Source organism: Nannobrachium achirus, assembly GCF_963921795.1.
Source record: "Nannobrachium achirus genome assembly, chromosome: 21".
NCBI classification, from domain to species: domain Eukaryota; kingdom Metazoa; phylum Chordata; class Actinopteri; order Myctophiformes; family Myctophidae; genus Nannobrachium; species Nannobrachium achirus.
This window is the reverse complement of record NC_137828.1, coordinates 26,319,946-26,337,356: the sequence shown is the minus strand read 5'-3', so window position 1 is coordinate 26,337,356 and position 17,411 is coordinate 26,319,946. Positions and strand designations below refer to the sequence as shown.

At 41.3% G+C, this 17,411-nt stretch overlaps 1 protein-coding gene across 1 annotated transcript; it reads left to right on the top strand.

The window, feature by feature from the left end:
* Positions 1-10,605: 10,605 nt before the first annotated feature.
* On the top strand, positions 10,606-16,221 carry plag1 (pleiomorphic adenoma gene 1; the record flags this gene model as incomplete). Its single annotated transcript, XM_080752254.1, has 2 exons — positions 10,606-10,756; positions 15,033-16,221. Exon 2 carries the CDS (start codon positions 15,037-15,039, stop codon positions 16,219-16,221), a length of 1,185 nt encoding a protein of 394 aa, XP_080608380.1. The 5' UTR covers positions 10,606-10,756; positions 15,033-15,036.
* Positions 16,222-17,411: the final 1,190 nt, after the last annotated feature.

Sequence of the window (17,411 nt, the reverse complement as noted above, 5' to 3'; positions counted from 1 at the left end):
GATTTCCCCACCCTCAAGGCTTTTGTATAATTAACATCACTGTATGTCAAATTGATATATGCTTTGACAACAATATCATTGGTTTTGAAAGCATGTCTTTCCTATGCACAGGTGACTGTCAGTTATAGTTCACTGACTCACCCTTTCATATATTGCCATTTGAGAATGTTAGCTGCTGATAAAGTAGTTGCTGGAGTAAATTTTAGAGCAATAGTCTAGTTTGAGATGTTTTTTTTTATAAACATTTTTTAAAGGTTTTATTGGATAATTAATTCATTGTGATTGTGTGTACATTTACATCATATCTGAGTAGAAATATATATTATTTTATTTACTGTACAATGAAGTACAATCACTAGTCTGAACTTCTTCTTGATTTCTGACTTGATTAGGGCTGTCACAATTATTACATAATCGTCTAATCGTGATTATTTGACATTATCGCAATTATTTTGTCATAATCGTCATAATCGTGAATGTTGAAAAATGTCAGAAATAGTGGAAATAGCAGATCTACAAGATCGGCTATTTCCACTATCAATGTTATTTTTTAAGTAGTAAGTTGTCAAATATGTCAGTAATGTATTTGTATATATAGGTTATGTGTCATATCTACCATATGCAACTTCAAAGCCTAAAAGCCAAACAGAAATGTAATTATCAACGACAAATACACAATTACATCGTTAATCGCCAATTATTTGAGTGACAATTAATCGTCATGTAAAATGTCATATCGTGACAGCCCTAGACTTGATTACAAAGCACCTCTATATACCTTTAGCTCATAATAGTCTAATTACATTTCTAATGACAACACCAAAATTGCTAACCTATTGTTAATATTGATTGAGAGAGCTATCTTTTTAAGGATTAGGATTTTGATTATTTAGTACACAATGTTTCTGTAAAAAGATTTCAGTAGGCCTACAGCAAATGTTGACACATAAATATGTTTATATATTTGATTTCACTGTGGTGGTACAGTGTAAAATGATATGTAAATAAAGTATGTATCATAATGAAATTTTAGGTGAAGCCAAACAAAACCTGAACATAAAACTATACTGTATCATAATCAAAGTTAATGTGAGTTTTACCCAAGTGTGAGTCATGAATATCTGTTAAGATAAGTAATACAATATATACTCATCCTACTGTATAAGTAGGCTACTAAATGGTACCTTCAGCACAGCATATAGTTGTCTGTCTTAGATATTTTACTTATATTTCATTATAATCTTAAAGAGACAATATTGTTGTTCAGTGCAGAGTAGCATTCTCAATCTAACTCTTACAGGAACTGTAAAAAGAAAATCTAAAAAAATAAATACTGTAAATCTAAATAAAATAATTACCCAAACCATTTCTATATTCCCAGAGGTTTGTGAATACGCACCTCCGAAAAATGTAGGGCAGTTGCACGACAAATCAAATTGAATTGAAGAGAGATACAGTATAAAAATCGGCACACTGCAAAGTAGAACTCTCTAAGTGGTTGACTCATTTGGGTGGCTCACGGCTTCTTCAGAATAAAAGTTCCAGTGCATGCCCTGTAGTCTGTCTTATGATGTTTGTCTCATGTTATCCTTTCCCTTTGCAGTGTTTCCAGCCATTGTGCACTGTATGCTTTCTAACAAAACCGACGTGTACGCATTCTGAAAAGTGGAAAATCAGAGTTTCAAAAACATGTTGGTGCTGTCGGGCAGAAACCCCTTATCTCCATATTCTCTAACCTTTTGTGTTCTCAGCGCCCTGCTTGATCGTACAACAGCATGGCACAAAAGCCTTAAAAACAAACTGCTTGCAGAGCTACGCTGACACTTTTGCTATTTCTGAATTTTGAATCCTGAAAAGTAACAGTTTTGGACATATGAGGTTTCCACCCGACAGAGACGATATTCAAGTTGATATTTCTTGTGCTTGGTCACTCTTAAATCAGGCCATATTGACAGCTTCTACAGTAAACTAGAAGAGTGTGTGTGTGTGTGTGTGTGTGTGTGTGTGTGTGTGTGTGTGTGTGTGTGTGTGTGTGTGTGTGTGTGTGTGTGTGTGTGTGTGTGTGTGTGTGTGTGTGTGTGTGTGTGTGTGTGTGTGTGTGTGGTAAATGGTGCATTTATATAGTGCTTTTATCCAAAGCGCTTTACAGAGATTGTGCATTACATTCACCCATTCACGCACACATTCATACACCGGTGGCGGAGGAAACCATGCAAGGCGTGTGTGTGTGTGTGTGTGGGTTGGTGCCTTGCATGGTTTCCTCCGCCACCGGTGTATGAATGTGTGCGTGAATGGGCAGACTCTGAACCCCACATTGCTCCCGGTGAGCAGGTTGGTGCCTTGCATGGTTTCCTCCGCCACCGGTGTATGAATGTGTGCGTGAATGGGTGAATGTAATGCACAATCTCTGTAAAGCGCTTTGGATAAAAGCGCTATATAAATGCACCATTTACTACACACACACACACACACACACACACACACACACACACACACACACACACACACACACACACACACACACACACACACACACACACACACACACACACACACACACCATTTTAAATGTCAATGTATTATGTCTTCTATATTTCTGTCAATCTCAAGACAGAGATTGGTGAGAACAGGTGAATTACTGTAATTATTGTAATTCACTAAGCCTTTCACAGGTAGCAGAGGTGAATAGGGCCACCCTGATAGGGCTGTATTTGACTTGAGCTACAGGTTGACAGGCTATTCTTCACAAACTGTATGCATCCGTCGCCACTAATAGTCCGGCCAGTCATTTTTGAGAGCACTTACTGTGATTGGTTCCCTCTTGTGAGGAACACAGCCTGCATGTGGCCAGCATCATATTTGAGGAAAAACAAAGAAATTCAGCAGCTTTAAAGCTATGCCAACGACAACCATCAGACAGTAGAAATGTAGTGGAGACAAAGGGACAATACTTACATTTGAAATGTAATGGAGTAAAAGTCATCAGTTCAACATTACCTTCATATAATTGGTCCTCACTCATGTCTAAAGATGTACCGTTACCAGTTTACTCTTCCAGATACCGATTCCGGTACCCATAAACTGCGTACTGCTCGATACAGAGTACTGACCCGATACCGGTGGGTAATTCTCGGGGTTCCTTGAGGGGTTCCAAATGGACCCTTACAGGGTCTGTAATTCTCAGAGTTATGGTGGTCCTTGAAATTAAAAGATTTGAGAACCACAGATCGAGGGATAAATCAAAATGACATCAATATTATTGTTCTGCTACAATAGTAAACTAATAAAGTAACTAACATAAAACAGTTGTGCAACATCAACTGAAAATGTTGAAATATTACTATAAAAGTATAAGTTAACTGTATAAGATAGCAGAAATGGACAGGCACCTGCCTACCAATGAAATCAACGTCATCGAAGGGGGTTCATGCCAAACTAATTGGAAAACCGCAGCCGTTCTCATCCTGTAAGCTTAGCATGCGGAAATAGAAGTCATTGTTCTTGCGTTGTGAGCTTGTAGATCGGCTATTTTTGGTGAATGTTCCCCCCAGAATAAGGGTGCTGGGTTAAATGCCAGTCATAAAGTTATTGTCAATCCGTCCCAATGAAAACTTGATCTTCTCAAGTTTTGCCCATTATGACTTACTCCTACTGTATCTCAGGGGGAAAGATTTTAAAATGTAAGTACCACAATTTGACATAATCGTAATAGGATGCAAGGTGCAATAAAGCAGGGGTTCCCAAACGTTTTTGTCTCAGGGCACCCCATGAATATTTTTTTAATCCGAGGCACCCCAACATTATAATTTTCACTCCCAGCACCTCATATTTATAGCATATCGTCGTTGTCGGGTGGAAACCTTGTATGTCCAAAACCGTTCGTTTTGTATTTATCATCTATAAAATGTACTACACTAGTGAAAACAGCAGATCTGCAAGCACACAACGCCTCGCATCGCGAGGCGTTGTGTGCTTGTAGATCGGCTGTTTTCACTAGTTTTGTGAGACAGTCTTGTATAATGAAGCAGGGTTTTGCTTTACCAAAAGACGTACACATTTGAAACTTGGAGATACAAGGTTTCTGCCTGACAGTGACAATATTTTAGTGATTATGTTGCGAGGAAAATGTTGAGATAATAGCCATTTTGGTTAGAACTGACTGAAAATAACTTTAAAATCATACTAAATATTTTTTCAAGTGTCCAAATAACTCCCAAATATTATCAAATGATCTCGCGGCACCCCTGGACTGCCGTCGTGGCACCCCAGGGTGCCCCGTCACCCACTTTGAAAACCCCTGCAATAAAGTAACAATATTCATCAGGGGTGCCGTGGATGAAAAGTTATTTACAGGCGTGCCTTGAGCCAAAAAAAAGTTTGAGAACCATTCAAGGATCTAGGGCGGTTGAAAGATGATTGACAGATAATTCCCGTTTGAAAACTTGATGTCACTGGTAGTCACTGGACAGGTTCCTGAACTGTCCACAGCCCTCCTCTGAGACACAGACTAACAGAAATTGTGCAATTCTATAATGAGCGTTAGTGAGGACAAATTATATGTAGAACGGTTGAAAATGGGTGAAGTGGTCCTTTTTTGGTCTCCTTTTTTTATATTAACCACTTGAACCCTAGTGTCCATATTCTGAGAACTTTAGCCAAAAATAGCAGATCTACAAGCTGAGAGGCGTTGTCAGCAAAGTGGTTTGGTGTAGAGGGGAAAAAGAGGAGATTAAGTACAGAGTGAAAGGTCAAGTTGATTAAGAATTGACGGTTCAAGTGGTTAAATATCAGAAATCACAATTGACATGAATCCAAAATACACTGATGAATGTGCTGTCAAACAATGAAACTATATGAACTCTATGAACAGGTTGTGGGGTAGGGTGGATCTTAAATGACCTTTTTTAGATTTTCTTGAGTCTCACCCCCCAATTATGTTCCAATGTACAAAAAACTGCTTTGGTTAAAATTTGGTTGAATTTCAAGCATATTTAGAGGTAGCTCAATCAAGTCAAAGATTGTACATTTTATTGGTCAAAATCGAATTGCACTGCAGGCACATTTAAGTTATACATTACACATTATTCTTATACTAATCACAGAAATTATATTTTTTTAAGCTTACAAATCTAAACACAAATCTGATTACATGTTTGTCATATGTCGTACCAGAATTAATGTATTGTAGGAAATAGCAAAGCAAAGAATGACAAATTGCTATTTTTCATTTAACGTGCACAATGACATGTCTTTATTGCTTCAATCATACTCACAACACACAACAAGCACACAGCCTCACTTCCTTGTTTACCCCCAAAACCCCTGAAAGTCACTGCAGTATTTAATAGTAATTCAGTAGTTACTGATCAATTAAAGTTTGTTTACGGCTATCGGGATACTTGTGCCGATGGTTCTGCACAATTTGCAGCAAGTATTGGAGTTGGGACTCATCTTTAGTAATGAGACCACAATATTCTTGTATTAGGGCAACCCCACGCTCTGCATGATCATTGACAACATTCATCGCCTTCACTACAGCCAGAGCTTCTTGGTAGTCCACCCTGGGCTCCCACTCATCGGGATCAACGTCAAGGAAGTCATCTGGGAGATCCATCATTTTGAAAAGCACCTTGGATTTGGGAGACACAAAATCTTCAATGTTCTTCCTTGCAATTGTTCCAAGGTCAACAGTAATTCTCTTCATATGCCCCTGTTCACCATAAGTGATTGGAAAACCTTTGAGAAGCAGCTTTAGACACCTCAGCATTTATTGATGAACCGGATACCTCAAGCAGCGATGTATCTGGTTCAGAGCTCCAGTAGCTACCCATCATGCCCGTTGGATGGCAAAGGTTATTTATTGTTTGAAGATCTGGATGTTTCATGGCCAATTCAAACTGACCCTCAGGGAAGAAAAAGCATGCATGGATTTGTGCATGTTTACAGTTTGCATTTATGTGAAGGCATGGATGATGGCACCTGTTGCTGTCAGCGCTCCACTAAATGACTTGGCAGCTGTTAAAATCGTTGCTGGAATATTCATCAATAAATGCTGAGGTGTCTAAAGCTGCTTCTCAAAAGTTTTCCAATCACTTATGGTATTTGGCTCCAGAGATCGTCAGACTTGCAATGTTTGACAGTCAATTGAGCGCGCAAACGAAGAGGCTGATGGTGAGAGCCATGAAAGATGGAAATGAAGATGATTAACAGGGGCATATGAAGAGAATTACTGTTGACCTTGGAACAATTGCAAGGAAGAACATTGAATATTTTGTGTTTCCCAAATCCAAGGTGCTTTTCAAAATGATGGATCTCCAGGTGACTTCCTTGACGTTGATCCCGATGAGTGGGAGCCCAGGGTGGACTACCAAGAAGCTCTGGCTGTAGTGAAGGCGATGAATGTTGTCAATGATCATGCAGAGCGTGGGGTTGCCCTAATACAAGAATATTGTGGTCTCATTACTAAAGATGAGTCCCAACTCCAATACTTGCTGCAAATTGTGCAGAACCATCGGCACAAGTATCCCGATAGCCATAAACAAACTTTAATTGATCAGTAACTGCTGAATTACTATTAAATACTGCAGTGACTTTCAGGGGTTTTGGGGGTAAACAAGGAAGTGGGACTGTGTGCTTGTTGTGTGTTGTGAGTGTGATTGAAGAGTGTAAAATAAAGACATGTCATTGTGCACGTTAAATGAAAAATAGCAAATTGTCATTCTTTGCTTTGCTATTTCCTACAATACATTAATTCTGGATTGACATATGACAAACATGTAATCAGATTTGTGTTTAGATTTGTAAGCTTAAAAAAATATAATTTCTGTGCTTAGTATAAGAATAATGTGTAATGTATAACTTATATGTGCCTGCAGTGCAATTCGACTTTGACCAATAAAATGTACAATCTTTGACTTGATTGAGCTACCTCTAAATATGCTTGAAATTCAACCAAATTTTAACCAAAGCAGTTTTTTGTACATTGGAACATAATTGGGGGGTGAGACTCAAGAAAATCTAAAAAAGGTCATTTAAGATCCACCCTATTGTGGGGGTCCCTGCTTCATCTCTTTCTCAACATTTTCAGTCCTTGGACTCAAAATGTTGAAGACCCCTGATGTAGTAGAGTGAAAACGGAAGAGTTATTAGTGCCCTGAGGACTCTGCTTAAGAAAGTAAACGGCTTAAGTGGTTAATCAGTAATTGTTGTATATTAGTACTGTATAGCATTGTGTGCACTTATACTGTTTAACTTATTTTGTTCTTCTCTACTTGGATTATGTCCTCTGTTTATGCAGTTTGTTTTGATTTGGCTTTATTTTGAGCTGAATTTAACCCTTTGTTTTGGTCTGGAAATCTATAGATTCTTTGTGAGATTATCCTTGTCATTGATTCATGCAAAGTTAACATCTTTCAATTTAGCCTAATATGGCATCTATATGAGCTGATGGCTAGATAGGGGAAAAAAACAACATCATTTTGACATTTGGCAAAGTGCCAGGCCTACAGTATGTATTCTTTTAAAGAAGAGCAATAAGGCTCATAATTGTACACTTTGCACAGGAACCACTTAATTAACCACACAAATAGCAAAGGTAATATACAGTCATTTATATGCAATTACTTCCTATTGCCCTCGTGGTGCCATTCTTAACCTCAGGGGTCTATAGGCTTCCTACTTTTACCCATATCGAATCTCGTCGTGTTGCAACGCTTTGTGAGCTTGTAGATCTGCTATTTTCCCTGACTTTTCGCCCGGCGCAGAATAGGGACGCTAGGGTTCATGTGGTTCATATGGCCACCAATTCCTCCTGAACTGCAGACTATAAATGAGCATAACAAAAGTAAACAACAGCTGATGTCACAGGAGCATATGCTAGCAATTTACAATTTAAGCATTAAGCAGACACTCTTATCCAGTGAAGCTTACACGTGCGAGATTGGAATAAGCACAGTAAGAGCCATTTACACTGAGCACTATAACTATAAATATAACTATAAAAATATAGTTTTAGAAATCCTTCTAAGTCAAGTGGATGACAGAGTTCTCACCGACTATAAAATAATGGCACTTAGCATGAATTCTAGTCATCAACAAACAACAAGGTAAATAGTCACTTATTGTCGTTGTCGGGTGGAAACCTTGTATGTCCAGAACCTTCCTTTGTTATTTTAAAAACGATTTAAAGTTGTGAAAATAGCCGATCTACAAGCACACAACGCCTCACGCTGCGTTGTGTGCATAGATCTGCTAGTTTCACTAGTTTTGTGCAACATTCTGTATGTATAGGGCTCCTATTAGACGAAAACGCGGTTCACTGTAAACGTAATGGTTTATATTCGTTTGTGGGGGGTCATTTAGACGAAAATGGCGTCTTCGGGGGGTGAAACCGTAACAAAGTGAACCCCCCCTCTGAAAGTGGAATAGGTAAAAACGCTTTGTATCTCCCGCTTTCATCTAAATACCGTAAACGCAGCAAACCACTGAAAATGATAAGATGTGGGACGTCCTAGGGCTGTCCCAGTGGTCTAAACTAAAGTAACTATTAAGTACATTTTTGCTAACGTTAGCCCTAATTTATACCGTAGCTATTTGAAAATAGCCGATCTACAAGCTCACAACAACGCGTCGCGGTGCTTGTGAAAATAGCCGATCTACAAGCTCACAGCGCGTCGCGGTGCGTTGTGATAATAGCCGATCTACAAGCTCACAACGCGTCGCGGTGCGTTGTGAAAATAGCCGACCTACAAGCTCACAAGTTGTGAAAATAGCAGACAACTGCAAAAATAGCCGACGCTGAAAATAGCGACAGTAGCCTATAATGTTTATCATGACTCGATCCAACATCTATAGCTCGTCGCCGTCTGTATGTACCCCCTCCATAAGCTGCAGTAAAGGCATTGACTCCAGTCCTCTGTGTTGAAACGAAACGTGAAGTGAACGCCTTTTTCTGTATCGTATCATAAGGAATAAATATCCCGGAGTGTGTATGGTACATGTGTCTGTTCCGACCGTCTGGAACAAACTTTTTAAGCATTTTTAGCCAGCCAGCCAGTCTGCCTGTGCTGTGTGACGGCAGTGAGTTGTGTTGACTGACTGAGGACGTAGAGGCGGGATGTTCGCGAACGAATCGAGTCTTTTGAACGGCTCTTTGATATGAACGATGGGATCCGGTTTGCAGTATAGGGAGCCGTTCCTTTCTAATGAACAACAGTGGTGGGAAAGGTACAACAATGTAGAAATACTCTGCCACAACTAATAGTAGCTAGAAAGTACTCATTATTCAAAATGTTCCATTTCACAATTTTTCCAATGAATAAAATGTAGGGAGAAAAAAACATTTGAAAATAGCAGATCTACAAGCTCACAGCTTGTAGATCGGCTATTTTCAAATGGCAGGTAGGCCTATGTAGGCTACCTATTATGTCCGAAATAAATGTATATAGGGTTAATGTATAAGTGATAATTATAATCAAAATCTACAAAGTAACTACAACTAGTGACTAGAATGAGCCAGTCTTTTGAACGGCTCTTTGAAAGGAACGGATCCCAGAGATTCGGCTCACTTCAAAGAGCCATAAATCCCATCTCTACTGAGGAGGACCAGAGAACGGAACTTGGGCAGTGCGGTCATGGCGACATGCGCCACCTAGCGACCTGGCATGCAAATTACCGCGTTTATGGACAAATTGCGTTTTCATCTAAAGACCACATAAAAAATGAAAACTAAACGGCTCTTAGCCGTTTATAGTGAAGCCTGTTTTCGTCTAATAGAGGCCTTAGAAACTAGGATGCTGGGTGTAGTGGCAATTTGTCTGAACCATGCAGGTAAAAAAAATAAAAATAAAATCAAACCAGCCACTGAGGCACCAGGTGTAGAATCTTCCACATGACATTATCATGGATGAAAATGAGCCCAGTGTCCAGTCAGGCATTGCAGGTTTGTGATGGTGTTTTATTCTATGTTCTTATCGGGAAAATAAGCAGACATGATGGAAAAAATAACTGCCTCTGTCCGGATGCGAGTAAGAAACTGTGTTGACTGCCGGATAATAATGAATTAATAACGCTATACCTCTGCCAGCGTTTTGACAGATTTTACCTTATATTTCAAGAGAATTTATTTTCCAACACAGATAGAGAAAATGACGCAGATATTCCTTCTTAAATAAGTCCCATGTTGCCTACTGATTCTTTGCCCTGACTACTTCTCAAATAAATCCAACCTGTGCACCTCATTTATATGAGACACTTTGCTGAATGGTGATGTGCATCATATACAGTATGTATGCAGTATTTCACACATGTGAGAAATTGTGCCGATCTGTCATCTTCTCTTCTCTTCCTACTCTTCCTCTTCTCTACTCCTCTCTTCTTCGTTGTTGCTGTTATTCCCCAGGCCCTTGAGTCCGGGCGGTGTTGAGCACATAAAACTGGATAGAGCCCTTCCATCAGTAGCAGTCGGGCCGCGCGCCCCGGTCCATGTAGCTGGTCTGCCTTAGGGTGCCATGGCCACAGGAACCCAGGGCCAGCGCGACCACGTCCTGGAGAAAGCCAAGCTCACGCCGGCCACCGGGAGGCGCAGGAGAGCCGAGGGGAAGCCCAAGAAGAACTTCCCTTGTCAAGCGTGCCAGAAGGCCTTCAACAGCGTGGAGAAGCTGAAGGTGCACTCGTACTCTCACACAGGAGAGAGACCCTACCGCTGCTCCCACCCCGACTGCACCAAGGCCTTCGTCTCCAAATACAAGCTGCTACGGTACAGACTGCCAGAAGGTTGCAGCCTCCGGCATTCACGCCATTTTGTAGTCAAAGATGTTGATTTGATGATGATGTTATTACAGTGGTGGAAGAAGTTCTCACATTTTTTACTTGAGTAAAAGTATCAATACTGCAATATAGAAATACTCTGCTGCATTCACACTGAGAGAAGCCAAGCTAATGGTTGGCTTGGTAATTCAATGTAATCTCTATGCAAACCAGCTTTTAAAATTTCCAAGCTTTTTTTCGAGCATGGAAATTTCAAAAGCTGGTTTCCATAGAGATTACATTGAACTAGAAAAACTGTTCCTTCGAAACAGTGTGGGCTCGCTTCCAACCCAAAACAATAATAGTAAAAGTGTCAAGTTCCCAGGCAATGCTCTCTTTAATTTTACTGACGTAAAATGGTAATGCAAATACAATGTAGACAAGCAGTGTTATTACATGAACTTAAAGGACCAGGTCACCTTTGGGACAACCAGATCTTATTTTATTGTTGTGTGGGGACACGATCAACACAATGTTGAGTTATTCTTTGTGTTCAATCTGTGTTTTTAGATATTTTAGTATTTCAGTATGCTACAACTGGTCATATGATGCATTTTGCATCATATGATGCATGAGATGATGCAATATCATGCTACAAAGCATCATATGACCAGTTGTAGCATGCTGAAATACTAAAATATCTAAAAACACAGATTGAACACAAGAAATTACAGGATTGTGTTGATCGTGTCCCACACAACAATAAAATAAGATCTGGTTGTCCCAGAGGTGACCTGGTCCTTTAACGGTATGGACAATTAAATCAAAATAAAATTAAAATATAATGTGGACGGGTAACCAACAACAAAAGTTCGAGACCAGTAGAGTGTGTGTGTGTGTGTGTGTGTGTGTGTGTGTGTGTGTGTGTGTGTGTGTGTGTGTGTGTGTGTGTGTGTGTGTGTGTGTGTGTGTGTGTGTGTGTGTGTGTGTGTGTGTGTGTGTGTGTGTGTGTGTGTGTGTGTGTGTCCGTCCTAGGGGTCCCTGAACTACACTTTGCAAACCAGCAAACCACATCAAAGTAATAGTACGCAGATGGTCCTAATATTGACAAGCTTTTTAAAAACAGCAGATCTACAAGATCACAACATGTCGCAATGTCACATTGTAGATCAGCTTCTTACAATTAGACAAAGTATTAAGTGATTCATCTACCGTATGTTTTGTATTAATAATAAAATCTGCAAAGTAACAAGTAACTAAAGCTGCCAAATGCAATTGCAGTGGAGTATAAGTAACAAAAGTGTAAAGTAAAAGTTGGTATACAGTACGGGACATGCTGATCCAAATGCATATGGGATATACTAGGATTCAAATGCAGACAGGCTGAAATTCATGGCTTTTAAAGTGTTTGGGGTGTGGTTTTGCCAGGTGGGTCCACTTCGGTTGATCGTCTGATTTGGAAACGCATTGGTTGTGATATCTCCCTGACAACCACACAGAGTGTCCCTGCGGGTTCTAGGATATATACTGTAAATCCCATCGCCCGGGAACCTTATTCTTTTTAAGTTAAATTTCTAAAACACTACAAAACATGTGTCAAAGACAAATACAAGCAAACGTCTCCACAGTAACACAGTAACAGTTGTTTGTGTGTCAGTGTGTGTGTATGCGTGTGTGTGTGCGTGTGTGCGTGCGTGCGTGTTAATAATTATTATTATTATTAATAATAAAATCTGCAAAATAAAAAGTAACTGAAGCTGTCAAATGCTGTATTTATAGTAGAGTATAAGTAACAAAAATGGAAATTAGAGTAAAAGTACCTAAAAATTGTACTGTAGGTACAAGTACTTGTTTGTATATACTTGAGTAAATGTACTTGGTTACTTTGCAGCACCACTAGCCTTACATTAAGACGTCTCTGCCGAGACTTTCGCATTGTCACTGCAGGGCCGACTTATGTAAGGCTACATCACCACAGAACAGCCAATGACAGCCAAGCCTTTAATCACAGCTGTGTCAATCAGTAGAGTGGAGAGGGACATTTATTTATAGTTTTAACTATAACTATAGTTTTATACATCACACAGCTTAGACATTTGGATCAAATCAGAAAGCAGACCTGTGTGAACACATTGATATAAATAGCATATCTGAAGTGTGAATATTGCAGCCACAGCGACTTAATATAAACATGGGTCCCTTTCCCCTGTCTCACTCTCTCCCCACTCAGTAAACCCATTGGAAATGCATTGGATGCTTAAAGTTAAACATTTTTATTTTTTTATAATTAAACTACAAAACATTTCAAAACCAAAAGTACAAGCACACGTGTCCTCAGTAAGCTGAACACATAAAAATTTGAATGGTGTTTAAAGGTGTAAGCGTTTAGGAGATGAATCGCGCCAAAGTTTTGAGGAGATACTGACTGACTGACTATAAATAATGAAGATAACATACGTGTGCTCGCCTTCCAGGCGAGCCCACAATTACCAAGCCAACCATTAGCTAGGCTTCTCTCAGTGTGAATGCAGCAAGGCACCCACACCAAAGTAGATTCCCCATTCCGCCAATGCATTTCAAGGAGAATGGAGCATTTTTTTAAAAGATCCTCTACTGGCATGAATCCGCTCCACTCCCATTGAAATAAATTGGAATCCACTCTCATTGGTACTTTGGTGTGAGGGCACCCTTGCCCTCACACCAAAGTACCTATGAGAGTGGAATCCGCATTCCGCCAATGCATTTCAATGAGAGTGAAGCGGTTTCATGCCAGCAGAGGATTTCTGCAAAAAACGCTCCCTTCTCATTGAAATGCATTGGTGGAACACGGATTCCACTCTCATAGGTATTTTGGTGTGAGGGCACCCTTACAAGAAAAAGTCCAGAATTTGTACACAATGTACTTGAGTAAACATACAAAAGTATTGGCATCAAAATGCAGAATGTCCCATTTCTGAACTAAAGTTAATGTGTGTTATTATGTAATAATAATCAAAATCTTCAAGTAACTAGTAACTAAGTGTTCAAATAAATGTAATGGAGTAAAAGTACAATATTTGAATCTGAGCTGTAGTGGAGTAGAAGTAAAAGTATTGGGAATTGGAAATACTCCAGTAATATACTACAAATACATAAAGTACAGTACTTAAAGGTGATACACCGTGAAATTTCACTTTTCCTATTTTAAAACCTTTTTTGGGGTCCCACTAGCACCTTCTATCCTCACAAAGTCCCATTTCAGACCGATGTGTCTTTCTCTGGTTTTGAGAAGGCGAAGGTTAAAAGTATCCCACGGGTTCTCAAAACAGGCTGTTCAGATTTGCTGCCGATTGTGACGTCATCTGCCGATTGTGACGTCATCACAAAAAAAAAAAAAATCAAAAAAACGTTTTTTTTTTCAAAAGGATTTTGGGGGGGGTGGCGCAGTTCAGGCCAAAGGTGGTACTGCAGCTGAAATGCTCTGAGAGCCATTCAAAAATGAGAGAGGCTCTCTATTCAGGAGTGGTAATTTAGCCTCAAACCTTTTGAAAAACGTTTTTGGGACATAAACAATATGACATAAATACTTTTTAAATGCATGGTGTATCACCTTTAAGTAAATCTACTTGGTTACTTTACACAACTGGATGTTAATAATAATTAATGAGCAATAATTGATAATGTCATTGCACGCTGTGTGTGTGTGTGTGTGTGTGTGTGTGTGTGTGTGTGTGTGTGTGTGTGTGTGTGTGTGTGTGTGTGTGTGTGTGTGTGTGTGTGTGTGTGTGTGTGTGTGTGTGTGTTTTGTGTTGAATAGCAAGCCAACATGAAACACTCGTTCCGCAACAATAGCGGATCTGCAAGGTTGTATATTGGCTATTTTCAAAGAAGAGATTTAGTATGAAGGAAAAATAATTATGGGCCTAGTTTATTACCCTGGGGGACACCGGTCAACTAAGTATTTAGTGCAGGGTTTTCTCAAAGTGGGTGCCGTGACAGGGGTGCCAAGAATACTTTTTATAAGAAGTATAACAAGTTTCCTAATGGAAAGTTTTCCTCATGACATACTGCATCTTAGAGGGAAAGATTTACACATTTACCTAGCGTGATTTGACGTAATATACGATAAATGTAAGGTGCTATGCTATAAAGTAACAATGTTATTCAGGGGTGCCATTGATGTAAAAGTCATTTACAGGGGTGCCTTGCGCCAAAAAAGTTTGAGAAAAACTGATCTAGGGTGTAAGTGATTAAAAGATGATTTGCTGATAAATCTTGATACTCATAGAATGTATCTGTGTTCATAGGCATATGGCAACACACTCGCCAGAGAAAAACCACAAGTGTTTATACTGTGAGAAAATGTTCCACCGCAAGGATCACTTAAAGAATCACCTGCACACTCACGACCCATACAAGGAGGCGTTCGCCTGCCAGGAGTGCGGCAAGAGTTATAACACCAAGCTGGGCTTCAAGCGCCACCTGGCCCTGCACGCGGCCAACAGCGGAGACCTCACCTGCCAAGTGTGCCTGCAGCCGTTTGCCAGCACCGGCGTGCTCCTGGAGCACCTCAAGACCCACGCCGGGAAGTCCTCCGGCGGGACCAAAGAGAAGAAGCATCGGTGCGAGCACTGTGAGCGCCGCTTCTACACCCGCAAGGACGTGCGGCGCCACATGGTGGTGCACACCGGACGCAAGGACTTCCTGTGCCAGTACTGTGCCCAGCGCTTCGGCAGGAAGGACCACCTGACGCGCCACGTGAAGAAGAGCCACGCCCGGGAGCTGCTGAGAGTCAAGACGGAGCCGGCCGACCCGCTGGAGCAGTTCGCCTGCGACCTGGTGTCCGGGGACGTCAAGGGCGAGCTGCCGGGCACGCTGGCGCCCAGGCAGCTCCAGCTCAGCATGTACCCCGTCCTGGACGCCGAGCCCCTGCCCAACCCCATGCTCCCCTTCTCTTTAAAGTACCCGCTGGGCCCCAACTTTACCTCATACGCTGCCTCCGCTCAGGAGCGAGAGCAGAACCTAAAGGGAGAACTGGAGACGTACCTGATGGAGCTGCAGAGTGCCATGCCCTCCTCCTCGTCCGCGGCCGAAGGCGCCCCGCTCCCCGGCTCCAAGCTGGAGCTGGAGCTGCAGGGGAGCATGCTGGAGGAGCCGAGCGAGGAGGCGTCGCTGTCCAAAATGGCCACGCCCGTCTCTGCGGCCGCGGCCGTGGCGGGCGACTCGCTGGCCTCGTCCTCCTCCCTGCTGGACTTTTCGCAGCTCTTTAACTTCCTGCCTCTGAACGGGCCGCAGTACAACCAGGCGGGAGGCAGCGGGGGGCTAGGCATCCCCTATCCCCCCGCCGAGGAGCCCATGTCCTTAGTCCAGCTGCCCCCCCAGCCCCCGGACGGCCCCGAGGCGGCAGACAGCTCCCTGCAGGGGCTGGCCGCTTCCTTCATATCCAACCAGGGCACACCCACCACCCTGCCCCGCTTCCATCATGCTTTCCAGTGATAGAATATACACTGCCACCCGTTTGCTCGCATGCACACACACACACACACACACACACACACACACACACACACACACACACACACACACGCACACACGCTCACACGCACACACGCACACACGCGCACACACACACACACACACACACACACACACACACACACACACACACCATCAACACTCAGTCTATTCAGTACAGTTATTGATGCCAGTAAAACACATACACACACACAATTGCATATGACATGATAGCACTTCTGTCCAGTAAATATGATTACATGCGCAGACACTGGCATAAGTGATAGATGTATATGCGATGATCGGCACTGAGAGAAGTACACACACACACATACAGTACACACCTCGACAAGTGGTTTGTCAGCAATTGAATGGGTACTGTTGGGATATTTTAGATTTGAGAATAACACAGATCCTATCATTACAATGTTGTGAACCCTCACCACCAACACCACCACCACCACTATACTCAATCATCTTTTTGGGGGATTTGGCGTTTTCATATAGATGAATTGAAATAGTAATAAGATTGCAGTGGGTTTTTTTTTTCACTCTATACCTAACTGCCCCCCTTGCTTTAGAGTTGATTGACTTTAGCGTGCAGATTTTGCATTGTTTATTGTTTTTTTTTGTTTTTTTTTCATATAGCACTTTGAACTATTGTGATGTTAAGTCATCACAATTGAACTTTTGTCATATATGTCTTCGTTATACTATTTGTGGTAAGTTTTTAAGCGATCCACAAACTCATCCTTGGTTTTGTTTTTGTTTTCTACACTAGGTACTGAGTAGCAACTACTGAGCAACAGTATTACGGTTTTCATATTTCACTTTGGTAGTTGATCCATGACAAAGTTTCACCTCAACTCTTCAATAGGGCTGCTTTTCTTTTTGTCATAAATGTAAATAATCTCTTTATGCCCCGCCCTCCCTGGCCCCCAAATCAAAGTCAACCAAATGCAAACACGCATGGCTGCTAGTTAATGAAATGTGCAGTGTTACCCATTCATCAGGCTCCAAAACAGCAACATATCTCAGCCTGTATGGTCAATGATCATTTAGCTGTATCGGCCACATTATACTCACTCCCTCTTAAGTAATTCTAATCCGATGTATACTTCGTCGTACGTCCGAAAACGGCGTGCAACACCATTATGACGGAGCATAAATCG